This window comes from Nerophis lumbriciformis, linkage group LG17 (assembly GCF_033978685.3).
Source record: "Nerophis lumbriciformis linkage group LG17, RoL_Nlum_v2.1, whole genome shotgun sequence".
NCBI lineage: Eukaryota > Metazoa > Chordata > Actinopteri > Syngnathiformes > Syngnathidae > Nerophis > Nerophis lumbriciformis.
The window spans coordinates 10,343,370-10,356,473 of NC_084564.2; the positions used below are offsets into that span (position 1 = coordinate 10,343,370).

The 13,104-nt window shown below is 34.8% G+C and overlaps 1 protein-coding gene across 6 annotated transcripts in view; it reads left to right on the forward strand.

Annotated features, from left to right (window-relative positions):
* The window catches only part of cdon (cell adhesion associated, oncogene regulated), a 236,013-nt gene that overhangs the window by 216,948 nt on the left and 5,961 nt on the right, over positions 1 to 13,104 (forward strand). For all 6 annotated transcript variants that reach the window (XM_061972414.2, XM_061972413.1, XM_061972415.1 and 3 more), the window contains 4 exons: positions 2,036 to 2,158; positions 4,250 to 4,441; positions 7,284 to 7,573; positions 7,641 to 7,717. In XM_061972414.2, the coding sequence (XP_061828398.1) occupies positions 2,036 to 2,158; positions 4,250 to 4,441; positions 7,284 to 7,573; positions 7,641 to 7,717 (682 nt within the window). The remainder of the gene's footprint in view (positions 1 to 2,035; positions 2,159 to 4,249; positions 4,442 to 7,283; positions 7,574 to 7,640; positions 7,718 to 13,104) is intronic.

The window sequence follows — 13,104 nt, forward strand, 5'->3', positions numbered from 1 at the left end:
CATTTTAAATCGTACTTAATGTCTCACAGTACTTCAAATCAAATGATACTGAGCAGTGAGCACACACACACACACACACACACACACACACACACACACACACGCACACACACACATCAAAAACAGACTCACATCAAAAACACACTCACACACATCAAGAAACACATTTTTTACCTATTTACACACACGCGGACAAAACACACATTTACACGCACACAATTCAAAAATACACATTTACACCCACACACCCACAAGCACACATTAAGAAACACGTGTTTTAACACATTTACTTATTCATATCAAAAAACGCACACTTTACACACACACACACACACACACACACATCAAAAAACCGCACACACACGCACACACACACAATCATAAAAACACATTTACACGCACACACATACACACGCATCAAGAAACACATTTTTTACCTATACACGCACACAAAACACACATTTACACGCACACACACTTCAAAAATACACATTTACACACACACACCCACAAACACACATTTAGAAACACTTGTTTTAACACATTTACACATTCATATCAAAACACGCACACTTTACACACACACACACACACACACATCAAAAAACCACACACGCTCACAGACACGCACACACACATACATACACACATAAAAAAACACATGTACACACACATACACACATTAACAACACTTTTTTTACCTATTTACACGGACACACACATTAAGAGACACATTTTATTACACTTTTACAAACACACACACAAAAAAAACACATGTACACACACACACAATCAAGAAACACTTTTTTCTTTACATATTTACACACACACACAATCATAAAAAACACATTTACACGCACACACATGCACGCATCAAGAAACACTTTTTTTTACCTATTTACACGCACACACACATCAAGAGACACATTTTTGTACACTTTTACAAACACACACACATGAAGAAACACATTTACACACACACACACACACATGAAGAAACACATTTACACACATCAAGACACACTTTTTTTTTTACATATTTACACACACACACACACACAATCATAAAAAAACATTTACACGCGCACACATGCATCAAGAAACACTTTTTTTTTACCCATTTACACACACAAAACACACATTTACACGCACACACACTTCAAAAATACACATTTACGCACACACACACTTCAAAAATACACATTTACACACACACACACACACTACAAAAATACACATATACACACACACACACCCACAAGCACACGTTAAGAAACACGTCTTTTAACACATTTACACATTCATATCAAAAAATGCACACTTTACACACACACACACACACACACACACACACACACACACACACACACACACACACACACACACACACACAATCCTCTCTGGTCAGTCCCAAGGGTGATCACACAGTTGCTTTACTCAAATGCAGCTCCATATATGGCAGCTCATGTTTGTGCTGGCTACCCTCCAGTCTTAACACACACACACACACACACACACACAAGTACATACACACACGTGGGCGAGACGACAACCTGATTAAAAAAAAACACTCTACGTCTAACCACTAGTGCAAAACTCTCAGCTGTAAGAAGAATTGCTGCCTGTTTTCCAAAGGCTAAGTTGCTATGGAAACCATAACAATGAAAAGACACCATCGTAGACCACCACCATGTATCCCACCAGGCATCGTCTGCTGGCCCGCCTCCCAATACACGAAGAACACAAACTTAGAGCACAGTGGCTCGACCTAGGAAACTAAGGCAAGGAAACCAGAGGAGGGTGTGTGTGTGTGTGTGTGTGTGTGTGTGTGTGTGTGTGTGTGTGTGTGTGTGTGTGTGTGTGTGTGTGTGTGTGAGCATGAAAGAACATGACCTCAGCGTGCTGGAAAAAATAATGAGGGTGTGTGATTACCCGAGATTAAGTGCGGCAAACATCAACGGCGTATTTTCCGAGGAAGTCATGGCTCACCTGTCGCCCCCCCCTTCCCCTGTCGCCCCCTCCTCCCCCCACTCAGGTGTGAAAGACCGCCACATGATTGGACACCTGCAGGCGGAGACGTCGTACGACATCAAAATGCAGTGCTTCAACGCGGGCGGCGAGAGCGAGTACAGCAACGTGATGATCTGTGAGACCAGAGGTGGGTGTGGTCTGTCACAGGGGTCAAACCGCGGCCTCGGCATCAACACAACAGGAAGTCACATTTTTCAACGTGACGCGTCACACCAGCGTGAAGCCAATATTGATAGTGTGAGAATCAGTTTGGGGCCAGGAAATAAACAAACCTCCAGCCACGATAAGCACATACAACACAAAGTTACAATGAAATAAATGATCCAAAAACAAACGAATAGTTAAAACTTTGTTGAAAACCTAACTTACCTGGCAGAGGTGATAAAACCCAAACCTAGGGATGGGTACCATTTACATTCGAACCGAACCAATACATCAGACTTGGACATTATGCGGCCCTTTGTGCATCCCTGTCCGGCCCGCGTGAGGCCAATCATAAATTACAAAATAAATTTAAAAAAGTTACAATACAACGGTGCTGCTTTTGTTTTGAAAAGCTTTATTAGGGCCCGCATGTCCCATTGCATAAGGACTCCCTGTGGGAGTCCTTATGCAATGGGACATAAGGACCTATTGAATTTGTAAGGTTTTATTGTTCTTTATTACAGCAAAAATCAACAGGAAGTTTGCTATTCCCCCTTCAAAACAAATTTTTTGTAAAAACCGGTCACCTTCCTTCAAAAACGAACTCCTCTGAGCGCGTTTGTCGTTTCGCCTTCAAACTAACACAGGAGAGAGATTGAACCCTTGTGATTACAATGACAGAAGCGCTTTTTTTCTAACTGCTCCGGTTTTGATTTTATGACCCTTCAAAGACCCGCTGCGCTGATGCTGCTGCGCTGCTGTTTTTTTTAAGATGGCTGCTTAAAAGCAGGAAGCACCAACGTGCCCACACAATGCAGACAAGGTAGGTACACTAGACAAAAGTCTTGGGACACTTCAGACTAAAAGTAGACAAAAGTATTGGGACACTTATGACTATCACTGGACAAAAGTATTGGGACAGTTAGGACTAGCACCTGCCAAATACGCGGGCCCGACCAATGCTGCTTGCAGCTTTAATTTGTATTACTTCCGTGTGGACGTATGCTCGTTCGCGATTGTGAGTGAATGTGAACAGCAGCAATCACAAATTACAAAATAAATTAAAAAAAAACATCTATGTCGTGCCCGCAATACAACTGTGCTGCTTTTATTTTGAAAAGTGTTATTTATGGGCGTATGTCCGTGTGTAACCTGTGAGTGAAGGTGCACAGCGACAAGTGATGCCCGGTTATCCCCGAGACGCTAAAAAGAGAAAAGTTGATGACGAATGGCGTGTTTTCAACAAGACATGGACTGCCAAGTATTTCTTTACAGAAATTAAAGGTAAAGCCGTGTGCTTAATTTGTGGTACACAGGTTGCTGTGTTTAAAGAATATCATTTGAATCGCCACTATATGACGAAGCACGAGGAAAAATACTGGAATCTGTCCGATGAAGAGCGCGCAAGGGAGACTGATGCGTTGATGGTAAAACTGCAAACCCAACAAGGACTTTTTGCCAAATTTCACACCCCCAGAGATGCAGCTGTCAGGACAAGTTTCATCATTTCTCACAAAATCGCCAGAAAAAGTAAGGAGTGCAGGGATACAGTCCGTAAGCACACATGATTGTATTTTTTTATGACAAATTTTCAAGTGTAGACCGTCATTAGTTCCAAAAAGGTTGGGGACCACTGACGTAGATGACCGTAATAACTCGTATAAAACTCAAAAGCGCAGATTTCAACCACTGAAATACTTTCTATAGTTCAAGACTTACAGTCATTTGCACATCACAATGCCGGCTACAGTTTGGATGTTAAAGGTCTATAAAAAACTATGTAGGACGTCTGGCGGGCCGGATTGGAAATCTTAACGGGCCGCATGTGGCCCACGGGCCATATTTTGCCCAGGTCTGGTTTAGTCTGAAATCGGACGTTAAGTAAGGCACCGTTTGATTTTACGTCAATCAGAATCATTCGGTGCCTATAAAAGTAGCAACTTCTGTACCCATCCCTACCCCGACGTGACCATGACACCATGCATTGTGAAGGGGGTTGTTGTTGTTGTTGTTGTTGTTGTTGTTGTTGTTGTTGTTGTTGTTGTTGTCACTGACAAACTCCTCTTCGCCGCAGCTCGTCAGTCTCCGGGCGCCCCCAGCCAACGACCCTTCACCCCGCCCTGGCCCCAACCCCAGGAGCCACCCACGACGCCCGGGGGGTTGCTGTACTTGATCGTGGGCTGCGTGCTGGGCGTGATGGTCATCATCCTGCTGGCCTTCATCGCCATGTGTCTGTGGAGGAACCGCCAGCACAACAACATGCACAGTCAGTTTCCACTGCAACATTTACTGCTTGCATTCTAATTCATGGGCTGCAATTAAAAAATTGTGCAGTTCTATATATATATTTTTTCAATTTATTTATAAGTGTTGCCTTAAAAAAGCTAAGTAAAAATAATAATTATAGAATAAACAGTAAAAAATATATGAAATAGATATATTTATATGTTAATCAATATGACTTAAAAACTTAATTTAAATGAAAATAAATTATTTATGTTGTGTTATGATTATTTTATGTAAATATTATAGCAATATTCTTATTTATATATTTAGTAGAATAAAGCAAAGGGTAAAAATATGTTGTTTATTAATGATTACAATTAAAATTACTTTATTATTTTCTTAGTTGTTTTGTATTTTGTATAGATAAAAAATTATCGTGTATTATACTATATAAATATTATGACCACATTCTTATTTATTAGTGTTGTTTTAGTAGAACAAATTAAGTAGTAAAAATATTGTATATATTAATGATTGGAATAATATTAACTTAATTAAGTTCTTAATTTCTGTGTAATTTGTATGAATAAAAAAAAAAAAATGTTTTACTATATTTCTTTTGTATAAATATTATAACCACATTCTTGTTTAAATATGTATTTGATTAGTGTTCTTTTAATAGAATAAAATAAATAGTAAAATATTTTATAAATTAACTTAATTACATTCCTAATTTTTTTGGATAAATAAAAAAATATATATGTTGTATTATATTTATTCTATATAAATGTCATGTCCGCATTCTTATTTAAATATGTATTTAATTAGTCTTGTTTTAGTAGACTAAAATAAATAGTAAAAATGTTTATATTTTATTGATTAGAATTATAATAACTCAATTAAATTCTTAATAATTTTGTATTCTGTATAAATACATTTAAAAAAAAATTGTATTATATTTATTTTATATTAATATTATGACCACATTGTTGTTTAAATATGTATTTTATTAGTGTTGTTTTAGTCGAATAAAATAAATAGTAATTATATTTTATATACTAACTTAATTAAATTCTTATTTTTTTGTATTTTGTATAGATAGATAAAAAATGATTGTGTATTATACTATATAAATATGATGACCACATTCTTATTTAATCATGTATTTTATTAATGTTGTTTTACTAAAAACAAAACAAATAGCAAAAATATTTTATATATTAATGATTACAATAATATTAATTAATTAAGTTAATTATTAATTAATTAGGTTCAGATTTTTTGTAATTTATATGAATAAAAAATATATATGTTTTATTATATTTCCTCAATATAAATATTATGACCACATTTTTATTTAAATATATATTTTATTAGTGTTTTTTTAGTAGGAAAAAAATAAATACTAAAAATTGTATATATTAACTTAATTACTTTTAAAAAAAATGTATTTTGTATAAATAAATAAAAAAAATCTGTTGTATAATATTTATTATATATAAATAGAATGGCCGCATTTTTATTTAAATGTGTATTTTATTATTGTTGTTTTAGTAGACTAATGAATAGAATTATGTTAACTTAATCACAATTGTAATGTTTTTGTATGTTACATGAAAATAATGTTGTATTATAAGTATTCTATATTAATATTATGACCACATTTTTGTTTAAATATGTATTTTTTTGTGTTGATTTAGCAGGATAAAATAATAGTAAAATATTTTATAAATAAACTTAATTAAATTATTTTTTTTGTATTTTGTATAAATAAATACAAATGATCTTTTATTATATTTCTTCAATATAAATATATGACCACAGTCTTATTTAAATATGTATTTTATTAGTGTTGTTTTAGTAGACTAATGATTAGAATTATATTAACTTAATTAAAATTGTAATGTTTTTATATGTTGTATGAATACATACAAAATAATGTTGTATTATACTTATTCTATGTTAATACTATGACCACATTCTTATTTAAATATGTATTTTATTAGTGTTGTTTTAGTAGAATAAGATCAATAGTAAAAATTGTTTTGTATAAATAAATAAAAATATGTTGTATTATATTTCTTCTATATAACTATTATGACCCCATTCTTATTTTATTTGTGTGGTTTTAATCAAATCAAATAAATGGTAAAATTATTTTATATATTCACTTAATTAAATTCTTATTGTTTTGTTTTGTACAAATACATAAAATTGTTGTATTATATATTTTCGATATACATATTATGATCGCAGTCTTATTTAAATATGTATAATAATATAAATAGTAAAATTGTGTATACTAGTGATTAGAAATATATTAACTTAATTAAATTCTGTTTTTTGTTTCGTATAAATACATTTAAAAAAAGTGTTGTATTATGTTTCTTCTATATAAATATAATGACCACATCCTTATTTAAATATGCATTTTATTAGTATTGTTTTAGTGGACTAAAATACATTTAAAAAATATGTTATTTATTAACTGAATTAAATTCTTATTTGTTTGTATTTCGTATAAAAAAATATGCTGTATTAAATTTCCTCTATATACCTTTTATGACCACATTCTTAATTAAATATGTATATTATTAGTGTTGTTTTAGTACAATCAATTAAATAGCACAAATATTTTATTTATTAAAATAAATTCTTATTTTTTGTTTTGTATAAATAAATAAATACATATGTTGTATTATATTAGTTATATATATATATATATATATATATATATATATATATATATATATATATATATATACTATTACCCTTTTCTCATTTAAATATGTATTTTATTATTGTTGTTTTATTTGAATAAAATAAATAGTGACAGGACCTGACATTGAGCCTTGTGGCACACCTCGTGTTTCCTGCTCTAGAATACGACCCTCCAGGTTACCTGTACCAACCTACGGACGTAAACGGACACATTCTGGAGTACACCACGTTGTCCGGCAGCGGCGGCGTCCACGGGGGCTACGGGCACGGGGGCTACGGGCAGGGGGGCGCCATGTTGCCGGCAGGCTGCCACCACCTGCACCATAAACACCCCAACGGCCTGGCGCTGCTCAACGGCAACGGTGGACTCTTCCAGCACGGCCGTGACGGCACCTTGCCTCACAGCGGGGGGGACTGCGAGCACCCGCACGCTCACCACCACCACCGCAACGTGAGTCGGGACCTGGTCTCTGGGGTCCTGAAGGACCCGCTAGTCTAAATGCAGTTTTCTTTTCCAGGGCGGCGTCTACACGGCTCTCCCTCAGTCCGAGTCTTCTGACTGCATGAGCTGTCAGAACTTGTGCAACAACAACAGGTACTAGCAAGAACCTTATTCATCTTCAGTCACTCATTTGCCAACTGTTTCCTATGAACAAAAGTCACATGATGGACTTTATTTAAGTGAATGTTTTTATGAAGGAAACACCTGACTCCAGGTGCTTGAACTGGCCCAGGTAACCACCACTAAGCTTTTTAGTTAATTGCCTAGGGATTTTAACACCAGTCCTTAACCTTCATTAACTGAGGAAAACATGCCTCACCTTATTTGTATGACGATTTTCAACTCATATTCATATTTATACATCATTTTCTTGATGTAAAGCAAACAGTAGTGGTTCTAGAATAGAGCCTTGAGGAACACCTTTGCGCTGTTTTTTGCTATAGAAAACAACACACCTACAGTATATTAAAAAACAAAAAACATGACTGCAGATGTGTGCTAATGCAATAAATTCAAATTTATTTTTTTCTGTACAAACACTGTCCTATTTAATATGGCAAACAGTAAAGGTTCTAGAATGGAGCTCTGAGGAACACCTTTGTACTGTTTTTTTGCTACAGAAAACAACACATCTATTTTCTTTTGAACAAAACATGACTGCAGATATTTGCTTATGCAATAAATTCAGACTTTATTATTTCTGTACAAACTATGTCCTATCCAATATGGCGGAGAGTAATAGTTCTAGAATAGAACCTTGAGGAACATCTTGGTGCTGTTTTTTGCTATAGAAAATGACACTCCTCTTTTTTTTTTTTAAACAAAACAAACGCAGATATTTGCTAATGCAACAATTGTATACTTTATTATTTCTGTACAAACAATATCCTATTCAATATGGCAAACAATAATGGTTCTAAAATAGAGCCTTGAGGAACACCTTTGTGCTATTTGTTATTACAGAAAAAAACACACCTTTTCTTTTAAATAAAACATGACCGCGAATGTTTGCTAATGCAACAAATTTAGACTTTATTTGTTTATGTTCAAACAATGTCCTATCCAATATGGCAAACAGTAATGGTTCTAGAATAGAGCCTTGAGGAACACCTTTGTGCTATTTGTTATTACAGAAAAAAAAACACCTTTTCTTTTAAACAAAACATGACCGCGAATGTTTGCTAATGCAACAAATTTAGACTTTATTTGTTTATGTTCAAACAATGTCCTATCCAATATGGCAAACAGTAATGGTTCTAGAATAGAGCATTGAGGAACACCTTTGTACTATTTCTTATTACAGAAAAAAACACACCTTTTCTTTTAAACAAAACATGACCGCGAATGTTTGCTAATGCAACAAATTTAGACTTTATTTGTTTATGTACAAACAATGTCCTATCCAATATGGCGGAGAGTAATAGTTCTAGAATAGAGCCTTGAGGAACACCTTTGCGCTGTTTTTTGCTATAGAAAACAACACACCTACAGTATATTAAAAAAAACATGACTACAGATGTGTGCTAATGCAATAAATTCAAACTTAATTTTTTCTGTACAAACACTGTCCTATTTAATATGGCAAACAGTAAAGGTTCTAGAATGGAGCTCTGAGGAACACCTTTGTACTGTTTTTTTCCTACAGAAAACAACACACCTATTTTCTTTTGAACAAAACATGACTGCAGATGTTTGCTTATGCAATAAATTCAGACTTTATTATTTCTGTACAAACTATGTCCTATCCAGTATGGCGGAGAGTAATAGTTCTAGAATAGAACCTTGAGGAACATCTTGGTGCTATTTTTTGCTATAGAAAATGACACTCCTCTTTTTTTTTAAAACAAAACAAACGCAGATATTTGCTAACGCAACAATTGTATACTTTATTATTTCTGTAAAAACAATATCCTATTCAATATGGAAAACAATAATGGTTCTAGAATAGAGCCTTGAGGAACACCTTTGGGCTGTTTTTTGCTATAGAAAACAACACACCTACAGTATATTAAAAAACAAAAAACATGACTGCAGATGTGTGCTAATGCAATAAATTCAAACTTAATTTTTTCTGTACAAACACTGTCCTATTTAATATGGCAAACAGTAAAGGTTCTAGAATGGAGCTCTAGGAACACCTTTGTACTGTTTTTTTGCTACAGAAAACAACACATCTATTTTCTTTTGAACAAAACATGACTGCAGATGTTTGCTTATGCAATAAATTCAGACTTTATTATTTCTGTACAAACTATGTCCTATCCAATATGGCGGAGAGTAATAGTTCTAGAATAGTACCTTGAGGAACATCTTGATGCTGTTTTTTGCTATAGAAAATGACACTCCTCTTTTTTTTTTTTTAAACAAAACAAACGCAGATATTTGCTAATGCAACAATTGTATACTTTATTATTTCTGTACAAACAATATCCTATTCAATATGGCAAACAATAATGGTTCTAGAATAGAGCCTTGAGGAACACCTTTGTGCTATATGTTATTACAGAAAAAAACACACCTTTTCTTTTAAACAAAACATGACCGCGAATGTTTGCTAATGCAACAAATTTAGACTTTATTTGTTTATGTTCAAACAATGTCCTATCCAATATGGCAAACAGTAATGGTTTTAGAATAGAGCCTTGAGGAACACCTTTGTGCTATTTGTTATTACAGAAAAAAACACACCTTTTCTTTTAAACAAAACATGGCCGCGAATGTTTGCTATGTTCAAACAATGTCCTATCCATTATGGCGGAGAGTAATAGTTCTAGAATAGAGCCTTGAGGAACACCTTGGTGCTGTTTTTTACTATAGAAAACAACACACCTCTTTTTTTTTCTAAACAAAACAAATGCTAATGCAACAATTTTAGACGTTATTATTTCTGTACATACAATGTCCTATTTGTGCTATTTGTTATTATAGAAAACCACCTCTTTTCTTTTCAACAAAACATGACCACGAATGTTTGCTATTGCAAGAAATTTAGACCTTTTATTTGTTTATATACAAACAATATCCTATCCAATATGGCGGCAAGTAAAAGTTCTAGAATAGAGCCTTGAGGAACACCTCGGTGCTATTTGTAATTATAGAAAACAACCTATTTTCTACTAAACAAAACATGACCGCGAATGTATGCTAATGCAACAAATATAGACTTTTTAAAATTTGTTTATGTACAAACAATGTCCTATCCAATATGGCGGAGAGTAATAGTTCTAGAATAGAGCCTTGAGGAACACCTTGGTGCTGTTTTTTACCATGTGGGCTCTGTACCGAGGATGTCGTTGTGCAGCCCTTTGAGACACTTGTGATTTAGGGCTATATAAATAAACATTGATTGATTGATAGAAAACAACACACCTCTTTCTTTTTTAAACAAAACAAACGCAAATGTTTGCTAATGCAACAAATTTGGACTTTTTTATTTGTTTATTTACAAACAATGTCCTATTCAATATGGCAAACCGTAATGGTTCTGTAATAGAGCCTTGAGGAACACCTTTGTGCTATTTGTTATTATAGAAAACAAACCACTTTTCTTTTAAAGAAAACATGACCGCGAATGTTGGCTAATGCAACAAAATTAGACTTTAAAATGTGTTTATGTACAAACAATGTCCTATCCAATATGGCGGAGACTAATAGTTCTAGAATAGAGCCTTGAGGAACACCTTGGTGCTATTTGTTATCAGAGGTGGGTAGTAACGCACTACATTTACTCCGTTACATCTACTTGAGTAACTTTTGGGATAAATTGTACTTCTAAGAGTAGTTTTAATGCAACATACTTTTACTTGAGTATATTTAGAGAGAAGAAACGCTACTTTTACTCCGCTCCATTTATCTACATTCAGCTCGCTACTCGCTACTGATTTTTATCCATCTGTTAATGCACGCTTTGTTTGTTTTGGTTTGTCAGACAGACCTTCAAAGTAGGATCTATCGCATGTCTGCGTTTCACCAATCAAATACAGTCACTGGTGACGTTTGACTCCGTTTCACCAATCAAACAGAGCCAGGCGGTCACATGACAACAACAAACTTAAGCTTACATGAACTCAACGTCAAATTTGAGGAAGCACATGGCGGTAAGTAATGTTAGTAGATATTTTGGCTGTCACCGTAGGCTGATGTTAGCTTCCCTGCTATGAATCACTGTCAAATGTACATCGTGTGGGGACATTTATTAACGCACTGCAGCCTCATAGACACACACACACACACAGTTGCACACACACTCACACGTGCATACAAACACCAATCAGAAGTGCACAGTGCGTTCTCAGGTGCAGCCCACACCTATCAGTTTATGGTTTGCGTAAAGGCTAACTTGTTATTTTCCTTTGTAATATCTGCCTACTGAGCCTATGGTGCTGTTAAGTTATTGTGGCGCAATTTGCCTTATTTTTTTTTTATGTTAATGTTAATTATTATTTAATATATATGGTTGTTTTAGTTGCTTAAGACAGTGGTTCTCAACCTTTTTTCAGTGATGTACCCCCTGTGAAAATGTTTCTAATTCAAGTACCCCCTAATCAGAGCAAAGCATTTTTGGTTGAAAAAAAAGAGATACAAAAGTAAAATACAGCACTATGTCATCAGTTTCTGATTTATTAAATTGTATAACAGTGCAAAATATTGCTCATTTGTTGTGGTCTTTCTTGAACTATTTGGAAAAAAAAGATATAAAAATAACTAAAAACTTGTTGAAAAATAAACAAGTGATTCAATTATAAATAAAGATTTCTACACATAGAACTTAAAGTGCCCTCTTTGGGGATTGTAATAGAGATCCATCTGGATTCATGAACTTAATTCTAAACATTTCTTCACAAAAAAATAAATCTTTAACATCAATATTTATAGAACTTCCATCCATCCATCCATTTTCTACCGCTTATTCCCTTTGGGGTCGCGGGGGGGCGCTGGAGCCTATCTCAGCTACAATCAGGCGGAAGGCGGGGTACACCCTGGACAAGTCGCCACCTCATCGCAGGGCCAACACAGATAGACAGACAACATTCACACTCACATCCACACACTAGGGCCAATTTAGTTTTGCCAATCAACCTATCCCCAGGTGCATGTCTTTGGAGGTGGGAGGAAGCCGGAGTACCCGGAGGGAACCCACGCAGTCACGGGGAGGACATGCAAACTCCACACAGAAAGATCCCGAGCCCGGGATTGAACCCAAGACTACTCAGGACCTTCGTATTGTGAGGCAGATGCACTAACCCCTCTGCCACCGTGAAGCCCATTTATAGAACTTGTCCACAAAAAATCTAGCTGTCAACACTGAATATTGCATTGTTGCATTTCTTTTCACAGTTCTTTTTGACAGACATTTAAAAAAAAATCTCACGTACCCCTTGGCATACCTTCAAGTACCCCCAGGGGTTTGCGTACCCCCATTTGAGAACCACTGGCTTAAGAGATATTCCTGGCTCTGAATTTGCTCATTGCTATTTTTA